The sequence below is a fragment of the Chinchilla lanigera genome, unplaced genomic scaffold (genome assembly GCF_000276665.1).
Source record: "Chinchilla lanigera isolate Chin_1 unplaced genomic scaffold, ChiLan1.0 scaffold00044, whole genome shotgun sequence".
NCBI lineage: Eukaryota > Metazoa > Chordata > Mammalia > Rodentia > Chinchillidae > Chinchilla > Chinchilla lanigera.
Window position 1 is genome coordinate 11,410,660 of NW_004955445.1, and position 14,761 is coordinate 11,425,420.

The 14,761-nt window shown below is 47.5% G+C and overlaps 2 protein-coding genes across 4 annotated transcripts in view; both read right to left on the reverse strand.

Moving 5' to 3' along the window:
• Window positions 1-880: 880 nt before the first annotated feature.
• On the reverse strand, window positions 881-4,415 carry Zswim1 (zinc finger, SWIM-type containing 1). Of its 3 annotated transcripts, none has more exons than XM_005392405.2 (2): window positions 4,087-4,415; window positions 881-2,626 (listed from the first exon to the last, which is right to left on the reverse strand). In XM_005392405.2, exon 2 carries the CDS (start codon window positions 2,481-2,483, stop codon window positions 1,113-1,115), a length of 1,371 nt encoding a protein of 456 aa, XP_005392462.1. In that variant the 5' UTR covers window positions 2,484-2,626; window positions 4,087-4,415; the 3' UTR covers window positions 881-1,112. The 3 variants fall into 3 exon arrangements, with proteins under 3 accessions (XP_005392462.1, XP_013373713.1, XP_005392461.1); XM_013518259.1 differs by lacking the exon at window positions 4,087-4,415 and adding an exon at window positions 3,880-4,080; XM_005392404.2 differs by lacking the exon at window positions 4,087-4,415 and adding an exon at window positions 4,033-4,076.
• A 1,271-nt stretch (window positions 4,416-5,686) lies between these two features.
• The window catches only part of Zswim3 (zinc finger, SWIM-type containing 3), a 17,953-nt gene continuing 8,878 nt past the window's right edge, over window positions 5,687-14,761 (reverse strand). Inside the window, exon 2 of the mRNA XM_005392406.2 lies at window positions 5,687-8,073. Coding sequence (XP_005392463.1) covers window positions 6,150-8,073 — 1,924 coding nt within the window. The 3' untranslated portion in view covers window positions 5,687-6,149. The remainder of the gene's footprint in view (window positions 8,074-14,761) is intronic.

The window sequence follows — 14,761 nt, forward strand, 5'->3', positions numbered from 1 at the left end:
AAAAAAATAAAAAAATAAAATGGGTAGGGATGAAGCCCAGCGACAGAGTACCCCTTAGGTCAATCTCCAGCCCCAGTACCAAGAAAAAAAGTCACAGGCAATGTGAACTTTCTTACTGCCTTAAATTTCTCAGCCTGTTGAAGGCAGGTGATGGGACCATCAGCAAGGAAGGAAAATTACCCACTAGGAATTCAGACAAGTAAGACCACTCTAATCTGATCAACTCTATGAGGATGCTGTTCTTCCCGAGTGCTGGGATTATACCCATTTATGAAGAGAACCAAATGAAGGCTTAGAAAATTGGCTTGCCCAGAGTCCCATTGCTAATGAAGGTAGAACCAGTCCATGACAAAGCAGGAAAAGAACTCTAATAAATCTATTCCTTCTCCAATATAGCTGAACTACAAAACAAAAAACTAGACAAGGGTTAAAATATGCAACATTCAACTTTATTGATCACACAATGAAGGAGAAAAACCACCAAGCTGGTGAGCAGCCTCTTGGTCTGTAGGAGGGCTCCCAGGCCAGCTCACTCATGGGATACGGGTCAGGTGAGTTTTCTTGTGACTGGGGCAGCTGGTACCGACCCCTAGCCCTAACCTCACCACCTGGTATCTTTATTTTTGGTCTTTTTAAGACAGGGTTTTACTATGCAGTTCAGCCTGGCCTTGAACTCACTTTGTAGCCTAGGCTGGCCTCAAACTTGCAGCAGTCTTCCTATGTCAGCCTCCCGAGTGCTGGGATTACAGGCGTGCACCACGATACCTGGCTTTATCTCTTATTTTAGACCAGGGGTTCCCTGTATAACATGTTTGAGTTAACAATCATTTTTACCTTATGAATAAGTTGTCAAAACCAAACCAAGAATATACGAGAGATGTATGTGATGATCAAATCTAAAATGTTTACTATTAGGCCCTTTACAGAAAACATTTGCAGACTCCAATCTTACAGAGCTAGACATATGCTAGGTAGCAGCCTATGGTAGAGTAGAAGTCCCCTGTCCTTCTTTGGTATGGAAGTGCCAGGAAAACACAACTGTGTGTGCATGCACATGTGCAGGGAAGGACATGAGGCATACGTCTGTTAGCATCTCTGAACATGAAGAGGAATCAGAGCTGCACTTGCTCGTAAGGGCCGATCCAGCTGTCAGCTAACTCCCGCAGGGTGCTGTACCGATGCTCAAACTCCTCTTTGCTGCAGTGCTGTAAGAGCCGAGCCACCTCCTCGGTGAGGAGAGTCACTGCCAGGTACTTATCAAGAGTCTCATTCCACTTGCTGCCCAGGATGCCGTCCAGACTAGTGGCGCAGCCTCCTGTCCACTGCGCTGGCAGCATGTCCAGCTGGAGCACCTGGCGGCGTGCACTAAGCATGGCAAGGATGTGGCGGCAGGGCAGACGGAAGGCCTGGTGAAAGTAGCAGCTGCAGCTGGTAGGAGGCTGGGGCTGCACCTTATGGGTGTCCTCCAGGATCTGGATGTTTATCTTTTCTGAGCCAGAGCCAATGAGGTGCATGGATTTCTGCACCACAGCAAGCTCACCCAGGCAGAGCTGGGCTGCTGGCCCCGTGCAGATGGCATTGAGGGAATTCTGGATGCCAGCTTCTACCAACTGTTCTACTTTGGGGGTTTCAGGGCTGGCATCTGAGGCGGTGTGATTGTTCTGGGGATTCAGCCCCGGGTTGAAGGTTTCCTTGTCTCCAGGGTTCTGCTGCATGTATCGGAAGAGGGAGGCCACGCCTTGTTTCTCAGATGGGTTGGTGCCAAAAAACTGACTGAGAATTCGGGTGGTAACTTCGAGGCTCTGGAAGTAGCGGCTGCTCTCACCTCGGCTTCGCCAGCGGTGGGCCAGCCAGATGCGGTCATTGAGCAGCCAGTGCGAGTGGAGCTCGGACAGTTGGGCTGGGGGGATGCAGCTGCTCAGGAGTGTGAAAAACTTCCTCAGGTTGCCTGCTGTAGCTGAGCACATGGTGCTCTGTAAGGAGGTCAAAAGCACCCTTTCCACGGGTCGTTCAAGGGACAGCTGATATAACTTACCCTGCAGGAATTTACAGACGTGGAAGGCTGAGAGCAGGACTTCAGCTGTGGGGAACTCCATGGCTACAGTGGGCAGTGGGAGGAAGTGGGGATCCACCAGGATGGTACAGACTCTTTCCCATGCTGGGTTAAACTTCTTAAACACCTGGAACATCTGGGCGAGGCCTTCAGCATCTTCTTTGGCAGGAATGGCAAAATAGACTGCCCGGGCAAGAGGACCCTCTAGCTGTACTCGAGGTCCATCTACCAGGAAGGTATATAACACTTTGCCCCTTGGGTTATAGGTGCGGTGCATAAATAAGATCTCAGGGAAATGGGCAAACAGATCTTGCATAACGCAGTTCTGGTAGTTGAAAGTTTCTAGTTGGGGAGTCTTGCTAACCTGGTGCAGCAGCACAGGTAGACTTGAGTCTTTAAGCAGATGCCCATTCAGCATTGCTAGGGCCATGGGGGAGACAGGAACTATCTAAATGCCCAGGTCAAAATACTTTCTCTGCAGGACTGTTGTCTAGGCTTTGAGCCTCCCAAGTTCCACGGAAGTCAAGGGTAGAGGCTGGGCCATGGCTTCTAGATCTTGTTTCAAAGACGCACCTATGGGGAAGAACAAAGGTTTAAGGAGGTAGTAGGGACTTGGTTCTTCAATTTTTCATCTAGACATATTTGCTGAACACTTAGTATGTGTCACCACTGTTCTGCTGTAACAAATAGGCAAGGATATATCAGATAATGGGGGTTACAAAACTCATAAACCTCAGCAACAAGTCAGACAGTGAGTGGGGAAGGCTACTTTAATTAAGGTAGTCAAGAAAGGTCTCTCAGGGCTGAGTGTGATGGCACACACCTGTAATCCCAGCACTCGGGAGGCTGAGGCAGGAGGACTGCTGTGGACCTGGGTGAGGTGATGCACACCTGTAAATCTCAGTACTCTGGGAGACTGAGGGAGGGAGATCAAAAGTTTGAGTCCGGCCTGGGCAATTTAGCAACTTAGTGAGATCCTGTCTCAAAACGAAAAATAAGAAAAGCAGCTGGGCTGAGACGTAGCTTAGTGCAAAGGCCCTGGGTTCAATCCCCAGTACTCCCACCCCTAAAATTATGGGTGTGGTGGTACACACCCGTAATCTCAGCACTCTGCAGACTGAGGCAGAATTGTCTCGAGTCGGACCTGAGCTACATAATGACTTCAAGGCCAGCCTGAACTACGTAACAAGACCTTGTCTCAATAAATAAATAGACGTGAAGGTCAGAGCTGCGCATCCCCCCACCCCTTTTTTTGTTTTTTTTTTTCCGGTACCGGGAATCAAACTCACGACCTTGTGCTTGCCAGCTAGCGCTGTGCCGCTGAGCTAAATCCCTACCCTCTTTTCCCTTTTAAAATAGCATTCTAAATATCTGTATGGCCTTTATGTTTGCAAATTACTTCTTGGCTTCCATTCTTTCCTTTCGTGCTGGTATATAAAAGCAAGCAAGCAAACACAACAAAACAGCACAACTGTACTAAAAATTGTAGTTACTGCAAACTTGCTGCAGGATGCTGGGGAAGTCAGTGACCCTCTCGGAACCTCAATCCCTTCCACCATAAAATGAGGCTGAGAAATGTGCGCTGCCTCTACCTGTGTATATGCCCCCGCTAGCTGAAATGCTCTACTGAAATGTTTCCACCTGGCCCCCAGATGGGGTACTGTCCACATTTTACAGATGAAAAACTGAGGTTTAAAGACGTTAAGGAATCTGCCCACTATTACTCTATTAGTAGCCGAGAGCCAAGTCTTCGGCTCGAGATCCTAAGGGCTTCCCACTGGGTCCAAAAGCCAAGAAGCAAGGGAAATCGGCCTTTGACCCCTCACCTTTAACCCGGGGAAAGATGGGAATGTTACGTTCGCGTTTGTAGTCCGGCGGAGTCAGAGCAGTTAACCTCCCACTCTGTCAGAGCTGTGTAACGTCTGACAGCGGGGAGCAGGAGCTTCCCAACCGCCTTCAGCTCCGGAAGAACCACTCACCCACACCCTGGCTCCGTCGCCATTTCTATTTGACCCTGCCTCCGACTGACTGACCTGTAAACTGACCAACCACGGCGCCAAGTTGCAGCGACTCAAGCCAATGGTCTGAGGAGTTCGTTTTCGGATTTTTTTTTGGAGCCACGGACCAATCCCAGCTCGGCAATGCGAGGGTGGGTACTGTTACCAGGGTTACCAGGGGCACGGCTGGCGGTAACCAATGAAAAGCCGGAGGGAGGTCCCTCGCACCTGAACGCTGTGACTGCAATTCTGGAGCCTTCCTTCAGCCTACAGGACTGGAAGGGCAACGTGTTGCTATAAAAGTTCCCACAAAGGCCGGAAGTGAAAATGAAATAAATAGCAGTGTTTTACTGAACAATTTTTTGGGATGGTGTGGTGGTGATGTCAAACTGCAGTCCAGGGATCGAGAAAGAGTCCCAAATGTACCACGTACTTTACCTTGTGGGGAAACTGAGGCCCAGGCCTCCGTTTCTTCCTCTCAGAGATCAGGAACCCAACCCTGAGGCTGAGGGAATTCAGAGCTGAAGAGCGAGCGAGAGCAGAACCTTGAAAGTGTCCAGCCCAGCTCCCTCCAGAATTTACAAAACAGGTCCAGAGTGGTGCTGTGACTTAATGTCTCGGTGAATTCGTGCAGGAGTCAAATAGTTGCCATTTTCGTCCTCGGTTCCCCTGAAGAAAGCTGGTGGTTACCAGGCCTTACACAATTAAGATGACCAACTAGCAACACCAAGTGTTGGTGTTTATTATTGCAATGAAAACTTTATATAGATCTAGAGGGAAAATTGGGGATTAGAACAGACCAGCACGCTCATTTTTACAGATGAGGAAATCGGGGTCAAAGAGCTTAGGGACTTGCCCAGAGTCCCCCAGAAATTTCTGGCAGTCAAATCTAGAATTCAGGTCTCTTCTAGTCTATGTGGACTCTTATTACTAGAGCATAAAGCAACCCAAAATCAACGCTGAAGGCTTGGCTGGTAGGAAGAGGACAATATAAATGGTGAACTGCTAACTTTCTGAGCTGAGGGATTAGGTTCTACTTGGCTCCACAACCCCATTTGTAGTTCAGTTGTAGTTCTCACTATGTCGTTCAAGCTGGCCTACAACTCCTGTAGCTAAGTGTAGACCAATTTGCGACGATTCTCCTGCCTCAGCCTCCCAATTACTGGGATTACAGGCATGTAATACCATGCCCAGCTCAATTTCTTTTAAAGTTAACAAATTCATTCTTTCTGTCTATTTGAGACAAGGTTTCACTATGCAGTTCAGGTTGGCCTCAAACTTGCAGAGATCCTCTTGCTCCTGCCTCCCAAGTGCTGGGGTTACAGGCATGTGACACCATGCCTAGCTCTAAAGTTAATAAATTCATATAAGGGCTGGGGATGTAGCTCAATGGTTGAGCACCTGCCAGCAATACAAATAAACCCAAGCCAGACACCATGGCACATGCCTGTAATCCCAGCTACCCAGGAGGGTGAGGCAGGAGGATCACAAGTTCCAAGACAGACTGGACAACACTTGGAGACCCTGTCTCAAAAGAATATAAATCCACCCACTTCCTGACAGTAAAGACAATGAACCCCGCAGTCCTACTATGTAATTCTTCCTTCCTTGATCAAGTAGAACACATTCCCCTTGCTTGACTTCATATTTTTTTAAAAACTTTATTTAATATGAATAAAAATAGATACAAATGACAGATTCTTCATAAAGAGCAGCAACAATCAAGGATCACCCTCCTTTCCTTTATCCCTGAAAACAGTTCCTTTTTGTCTCAGCCTATCCTGGGGCACAGGTCCATCTCTGCAGGGAGACTAAGATCTGATCTCAGTGGTCAGAGGAGAAAGAGGGATGACCTTTCAACATGGAGATAGCTTTGGCTTTGAACAATGAATGAGGTGCCTATGGAATGCCAAAGGTAGGGCTGAAATGGGGCTATCAAAGGACCATCATCCAGCGAGGTCCCTCTCCTATTTTAACAATCCCCCTAGCCCTATCTAGGAACATACTGGTTAAAATACCGACCCCTACCATGACTCGCCCACAGTGAACTCTCAGACTTCCAGCAGGGGTTTGTGGTCCAATGTGCCAGGGCAAGTGTTTTAATCATGTGTCGTGGCTTCAGCGGGAGGGAGTTCCTCCTCTTCCTCTTGTTTTCCCCAGAGGAAAGGGAGGCAACCCACATCCCTGAAGTCTCCCGGCTGCTGGCTGGACTCAGCTGACTGGCAGGGATCAGCCCAGATGTCCACAATCTTACGCAGGGTGGAATAGCGCTCCTCCAGCTCTGACCCCTCCGTCTGCATTAGCAGGTTTGCTAGCTCCCTGCTTAGGTCCTGAATCATGTCATTCCGACCCTGATTTTCAGGCTGGTCTGTGTTTAGGATCATACCATGGTCCCGAAGTTCTCCATTAGGCCCAAGGAGGTGCTGGTACTTCTTTTGCCACCTGCGGCACACCATAGCTTCATCTACTGGCTGCTGGCTATTGTGCAGAAGGGCCAAAATGTGCCGGCAGGGCAGGTGGTACCACTGCTGAAAGGAACAGCTGCAGCTGCAGCCATCTTTGCTAACCTGGTGAGAGTCCTCTAGCAGCTGAACGTCCACTGAGGAGCCAGCCATCTCTATTAGGTGGGTGGAATTCTGCACCACCTCCCATTCGTTGTGGCACAGCTTGTAGGCCAGTTCGGAGCCACTTTGGTGCAAGCTGTCGAGCATGCCACCTTGGGAGGGCTGCTGCTGCAACTGAACTTGCTGTGAATCCGGCTTTGTTTGTTCCAGTGGTGTCCTGGTGAGGATCCCTTTACAAACTCCAAAAGGTTTCTTGGCCTTTGGTGGCATGCTTGGAGTCCGGGTTCTCTTTAATTTGGGAGGAGCTGTGGGCAAGTTCTTCAAGGCTTTGGTATTGAAGAAGTCTATGTAATCCACAAAACGGAGGATGCAGTCCACCAGGGACTGCTGCTCCCGGAAAAGGCTCGACACTTTGCTGGTGACAATGTCTAGGCTGTCCATGTAGGTGTTACACGCATGCAGGCCCTTCCTCACATGCATGTACCACAGTAATTCACAGGAGAACCAGTGGTCCTGTAGGAACCCGAAGAGATCCTCATCGAGGAGGGTTTGGGACATCTGACAGAGATTTTTTAGGCTGGCATCAGAAGTGACAAACACAGCTTCCCGCAGGGCTTCCTTCATGAGCCTTTTAAAGGATGGATTTGCTGAACTGCGAAGCAACTTCTTCTCCAAGAGCCGGGTTGTGTGGTAGATGGAGAGGAGGATCCGGGCAGAGGGGAAGATCTCCTGCAAGATGGCCCGGTGAGGGAATGAAGGGTCCACGAAGACCACCTTGACCTTGGGCCAATCAGAGTTGAACTCTGTGAAGATGCTCAGCATCTTGGCCACAGAGCTGGCCGTCTCGGCCTTGAGCACAGAGAAGTGGACCACTCGACCCTCTCGTTCCTTGTTCTCCACCAAGAAAGCATAGAGGATATGACCCTGGCTGTTCTCTACCCGGTGCAGTAAGAGGTTCTCTGGGAAGCGGATGAATAGGTCACTCATCTTGCTGCTCTGGAAGCTGAGCCGGTCCAAGTCTTGGTTGGTGCCCACACTGAAGGAGGCCATGGAACCCTCATCTACTTTAAGAAAGTTCTTCATCACTTTTGCTATTTGGGCCAGGTCAGAAGGAGTGATGCTTTCCTGCTCTGGCTTTGAGGGCGCCTGTACCTTATCTAGGCAAAACGACGGTTCTACTGGGGACTTCTCAGCTACGTCAGGGTCTTTCTTGACTGTGGGCTGCACAAGCTGGAGCTGCTGCAGGCACATTGTCTTTTGAGATTTGCCAGTGGTGTCTCCTCCAGGACCAGCAGTTTTGGAATCAACATGGACATGCTGGGTGTTCAGTTCACTGATAAATAGTCTATCTAGTCTCTCATTGTATCGCAGAAGCAAGTATGCTGGGCACGTGTCCGCCTCTCGTGTTCTCTTCCTGTGTGACTGGGTCCGAATACAGACAAATTTCACCTGCACATATCTAGGGAAGGCAGAGGTGACAGTGAGAAAGGTGCTGGCCACCCGCCTCTCTCTTATAAGATATAAGGCCTGACAGGGATTCATACTGGCCGACCGTAACAGAGTACAGAACGTAAGGAAGATTTACATGAACTCTCCGCCCCAAAGGACTCAGCCATTTCTTCAAGACTCTCTCCCACTGTAACTCCCCTCAGTCTTCACAGCAGTTCTAAACCCCAACGCCTTTAATTTTCTTTTGCTATCTGTGGCTGTCAACAGTTCAATTTGAGGCAGGATGAGAGGGAAAACAGACAAGTAGCAGCCCCTGACTGCCAAGGTAGTTTCTCCCTGTTTAAAATGTCCCCTTCAGCCAGGTGTGGTGGTGCACGCATGTAATCCCAGCACTCAAGAGGCTGAGGCAGGAGGACTGTTGTGAGTTCGAGGCCAGCCTGGGCTACAAAGTGAGCTCAAGGCCAGCCTGAACTGCATAGCGAGACCTTGTCTCAAAAAGACCAAAATAAATAAATAAACAAATAAAAATAAAATATCCCCTTCAGCCAGGTGTGGTGTTGCATACCTGTGACCCAGTACTAGAGAGGCTGAGGCAGGAGGACGGCCACAAGCTCGACACCAGCATGGGCTACATAGTGAATTCAAGACCAGCCTGAACTACATATCGAGATCCTGTCTTCAAAACAAACCAAAACAAAACAAACAAAAATGTCCCCTTCACTTCTACCTTGGGAGCTAATGCTCTCTCTTCCTCCGGACAGCATGGTTAAAAGTGAGATTCTGAGGATACTGGACTAGACCGTAGCAATCACCTTAGCAATCACCTTAGCAACCACCTTAGCTCCTTAGGGTCCTCTGGGGCTTGGTATGTCTGGGCTTTCTCTCAAACAGGGAAGAACTCTGCTCATCTCTCCTTAAAAGAAAAATGATCACAGCCTAGGTTTCTCTGTTTTTTTTGGTGATGGTGACCGAACCCAAGCCCTCACACACGTGAAGTATGAAGTCTACCACTGAACTACACCCTCTAAGAAAGTCTGATAGCCACAGGACTAGCTGATTTTTAGGATCCTTTCTAGCTTTGGCATTCAGGCTGGAAATGCTGATTCAAAGGAAAGGGGTAATTGCACTAAATAACTCAGGCTTCGAGGCCCACCATGTCCCACTTCTGTAAAGCCTTTGTGGCTGCTCCCAGGTCACAGTAAGTACTCCTGTTTCTGAATCTTAGCATTTATCGAAAGGCCAACATTCTCTGGGTGCCAATGCACCCACCATGTGGAAGAAGGACACCTGTGGCTCCCTGGATATGAATGCCCACTCTGCCACTCAGAAGCTGTTTAACCTTGAGCAACTCACTTTACCTCTCTCGTGCAATTTGCTCATTGTAAAATGAGATGAGCTCATTTGGGCTATCATAAAAATTAAATGAGCCACAGGCAAAATAGCCCAGAGCCTGCTTTAGCCTTTTATTTATGCTACATAAAAGCTAGCTGCTGTTCCTTTTGTGGGTCCTGTGCCCGGTTACATTTTGTTGGATGCTTACATGCTGGCTTTCCAGTTGGCTGGGTGTCTTTAGTTATTCCTCAGTGTATTCCAAGCACCTACCACAACGCTACTCCTTTAGCAGACGTTTATCAGTGGTGTCCTGGATGAATGAATCATGGACCACCAGTGGGTGGGATGGCTCATACCCCTGCCTCCTCAGGGCACTGGTGGCCCAGCCCAAATACAGGGGAGGGGACAAAAATGCAGCCCCTGGCTTCACACGGCATAGCCTGGGAGCCCCACCCACACTCTAATCCAGCTGATCCTGCTGGCACACCCTGTGGGGCAAGTTGAGGGAAACAGGATATGTCAGTCGTATGACACAGGGTGGAGCGCCGCGGGGCTGAGAATGTCTGCACCTGTTGTGTGGACAGTGCAAAGACAGCGCCACCTCCAGCTCTGAGGCAGAAAGGGCTGGCGCAGTCCAGTACACGGCAAGGCCAGTGCGGGTGACCACTGTGTGGCCTCTATTTCTCCATCTAGTTTCCTATGTCTTAGACAACCTGCCGGTAACCCAGTGTTCACGCTGAGCTGTCTTAATTGCAGGCCTTTGCTTGTGTTTATACACTTCATGACCTTCTCATCGTCACCTCACTGCTTACTCATCCCTCAGGACTACACGCACCTCATCCTCTCTAAGTGCTTCATCAAGCACTGACGTTGGGCCCTACCCTTCCACTCGTTCAGCATCTTAGCCTGACTCTAGCTCATCAAATCATATTGGACATTTAGGAGTATTTGCAGAGCTACTCCCAGGAAAGACACCAGTGACTGCCAACCACAAAGCTCTTTCCACTATTCCTGGCTCCATTAGTGTTTATACTTCTCTGGGCATTTGCTTTAATTCCTCCTCCTTGCTTATATTCAGTATGTTTTCTCTGTCATCATCATTATCATTTTTTCCAGTGCTGGGGATCAAATCCAGGGCCTTGGGTATCCTAGGCAAGCACTACTACTAGCTATGCCCTCAGCCCTACAGCCAATATGTTAACAAGTCTTTTCTTTTTTATCTGTTTGAGACAGGGTCTCACTATGCCGTTCAGGCTGGCCTTGAGCTCACTTTGTAGCCCAGGCTGGCCTCAAACTCGAACTCGCAAGCATCCTCTTCCCTCAGCCTCCCGAGTGCTGGGATTACAGGTGTGCGCCACCACACCTGGCTTGTTAACAAGTCTTAAATTCTTCTCTACCACTGCTGTATGTACTGAGGATTTATTATATGCCAGGCTATTTTAAGTCCCTAGTATACATTGTTTTATACTAGGAAAAGGATTCTATTTTTTTTTTTTTTTAGGATTCTATTATAATTACATTTTATAGTAAGGAAAGTAGGCTTAAAGTGGTTCTCAAGGATGAGAATCTAGGATTTAATACTCCAGCTAAGACCTCACCATCTGGGCTTGGAACTAAGTTTGCTTGTCTTCAGTGTGACTAGTTAACCATGATTCTGGCTGTTTTCCTTCAAACACGTTTCTCCCTATGCTGGTGTGTTGGCACACACCCATATTCCCAGCACTTGGGAGGCTAATGCCGGAGGATTATGGGTATGAGGGCAGCTTGAGCCACACAGTGAGTTCAGGGCTGGTCTGGACTAGAGTGAGACATTATCTCAAAAACAAAAACTTCCTTTCTCTTAATTCCTTTTTTTGTTTTTAACCTTCCTCTTCTCGACCCTCACATGGGTTACAGCGAGTAACTTAAAAGATCTCTAAACATTTTGCTTTGTCACATCATGAATTTCCAACTTAATGAGTGCTGGGTTAATTTTTTGTACTTTCTTTAACCTTTTTTGTTAAGCTATAACTTGCAAGCCCGACATGGTAGCACACATCTGTATTCCCAGTACTGTGGGAGGGTAAGGCAGGAGGATCACAAGGTCCAGCCCAGCCTGGGCAATTTAGCGAGGCCCTGTCTCAAAATAAAAAGGGGTGGGATGTAGCTCAGTGTAAAAGCTCTGGGTTTAACACCCAGTACAATTAAAAAAAAAAAAAAAAAGGACGTGGAGGGCTGGGGATGTAGTCAGTGTGAAGGCCCTGAGTTTAGATTACTCTCAGAGTATAGTAAGGGGAGAATTATTACACAAGTGGCCAGTAAAGTAAAAAAACAAATGAATGATTAAGGCTGGGGATTAGTGCAGTTGTAGAGCACTTGCGTAGCAGGTACAGGCCTCTGTTTGATTTCCCAGCACTGGAAAAAAAAAGTGAATGATTAAATAGACACACAAGCAATATAGGACAGCTGAATAGAGTGATTCACTCTGCTATGGAAATTGGTACAGATAAGATCTGTGACTCTATATGAATTGTACCTTGCGAATGAATAGGATTTTAATAATCAGATAAAGTTACTTTTAATTAATTAATGGTAGAAGGGACTGAACACAGGGCTCTCACACTGAGTTTCAGCCCAGTCCTTTTTGTTCTTTTTTTCCCATTTTTTAAAGTTTGAGGTGGGGTCTTGCTAAGTCACTAAATTGCCCATACTAGGCTCCAACTTGTGTTCTTTCTGTCTCAGCCTTGTAGCGTGCTGGCATTACAAGTGTGTGCTACCATGCCTATTTTATTTATGTTTTTCTTTTTTTTGGTTTTTGGTATTTTTCCGGTACCGGGGATCGAACTCACGATCTTGCGCTTGCCGGGCAGGCGCTGTGCCACTGAGCTAAATCCCCAGCCCCTGTTTTATTTATTTTTGGTACAGAGGATTGAACCCAGGGCCTTTGCACTGAGCCACATCCCCAGCCATTTTTTATTTTGAGACAGGTTCCACTAAGTTGCTTAGGCAGACGTGGAACTTACAAGCCTCCTGACTCAGCCTTCCTGAGTGCTGGGATTAAAGGTGTACACCACCTAGTAAAGTTATTTTAGACAAAGTAATTTGAGTTAAAAATAAAACAATGGAGAGCTGTGTGTGGTAGCACAGGCCTGTAATCCCAACACTCGGAAGGAAGGCTGAGGCAGAAGGATCACCATGAGTTTGAGGCCAGCCTGGGCTACATGGTGAATTCAAGCACAGCCTGGGTTACATAGTGAGACACTGTCTCAAAACAACAAAAACAAAAACAAAACAAAACAATCGAGTAAGACTCTGGGAATCAGAAGACATGAGGGTTTTGGTGTGTGCGTTTTGTTTACTTCTTTATTTATTTTTTTTTTACTTTTTGAGACAGGGTCTCGCTATGCAGTTCAGGCTGACCTTGAACTCACAAGCATCCTCCTGCCTCAGCCTCCAAGTGCTGGGATTACAGGCGTGTACCACCACCCCCAGCTTTGTTTCTTTATTTTGAAGGGCTGGGGATTGGACACAGGCCTTACCCATGCTCAGCAAGTATTCAGTGGAATACTGAGCCATATCCCTAGCCCCCCACTTTTTTTTTGAGACAGGTCTCACTGTGTTGTACAGGTTGGCCTCAAATTTCTGGGCTCAAGCAATCCTCCTGCCTCAGCCTTCCAAGTAGCTGGGACTATCAACCTACATCACCACAGTCAGGTTAAGAAGTTTAAAGAGGCCGGGCATAGTGATGCACATCTGTAATCCCAGCACTCGGGAGGGTGAGGCAGAAGGATTGCTGTGAGTTCAAGGCCAGCCTGAACTAATAGTGAGACCTTGTTTAAAAAAAAAAACAAACAAAAAATGTAAATTTAAATTCCACTGGTTAGGGCTGGGGATATAGCTCAGTGGCACAGCGTCTGCCTGGCAAGGTCCTGAGTTCAACTTCCTGTACCAAAAATAAATAAAAATAAATTCCACTGGTCAGTTATGTGTCCTTGGACAAGTCACTTTCAATTTATTTATAAATATGGGAATAATAATAATAGAGTACTAATCTATGATACAATTAGCCCTCCATTTCCCTGGGTTCCATATCCCTGGGTTCTACATCTTCAGTTTGTTTGTTTGTTTGTTTGTTTGTTTTTTTTTTGGTCTTCTGAGACAGGGTCTTGGTATGCAGTTGAGGTTGGCCTTGAGCTCACGCTGTAGTGCAGGCTGGTCTCGAACTCACAAGGATCCTCCTGCCTCAGCCTCTCGAGTGCTGGGATTACAGGTATGTGCCACTACATCCGGCCACATCCTCAGATTTAACAAAGCATGAACTCCAAATACTGGAAAAAGTTGTGTTTGCATTGAACATACACAAACCTATCTTATTCCTAAGCAATACAAGATAACAGCAGTTTATGTTGTATTAGGTATTGTAAGGAATCTAGACATGATTTAGACTTGGGCATCTGGGGATTTTGGTATTCCAGGGGGTCCTGGAACCAATTCTCCTTTTACACTGAGGGAAACCTCAGTAATTAGGTACTTGGTACCTAACTGAAGAATGATCAGTACTACTTAAAGTGAATTCAGTTAAAAGGCTATGACAGGGGCTGGGGATATAGCTCAGCGGCACAAGCGCCTGCCTGGCAAGTGCAAGGTCCTGAGTTTGATTCCCGATATTCTCCTCCCCAAAAAGGAAAAGGCTATGACAGAGGGTAGGTGTAGCTCAGTGGGGCAGCACTTGCCTAACATATATGAGACCCCAGGTTTCATCCCCAGTACTGAAAACACACACTCACACAAAGGGGCTATGACGGAACTGCTGGTTGCCCACCCAATATCCTTGTGTCCCTGTGTTTTTTCCTAACAAAGAACCACTTTTACTCAGTTTGCCATTCCTCCCCCACATAGCTACGTGCTTCAGGACTAATCTAAGCCAATTATGATAATCTCATTAGAATACTGGCCCAAATCTGGACAAAGAAGACTGAAGGGACATCTGCCGGAGACCAAGGAGGGCTTTTTCTTCTGGATGTGACGTCTACATTTGTGTCATGGCATCTGTGCCATTCTGAGGGCAAGCTGAGACTTGAGGATGGCGCAGTAGGAAACTGCAAGTAGCATCGGACAGTGGAACAGTCACCTTGGAGGGCCACCTCCGGGCTTCTCACTACTAGCAACTCATAAGCCATTTTGAGTCAGGTTTCAGCTAATTGCAGCCAAAAATGTCCCCAGAAACATTTTAGTAATTTTAGTGAAGCCAGGAATGGTGGTGCACACCTATAATGCCGGTACGCAGGAGGCTGAGGCAGGAGGATCCCAGTAAATTTGAGGCCAGCCTGGGCTACATCCTGAGTTCAAAGTCGGCCTTAAGATTCTTTTTTTTTTTTTTTTTTTTT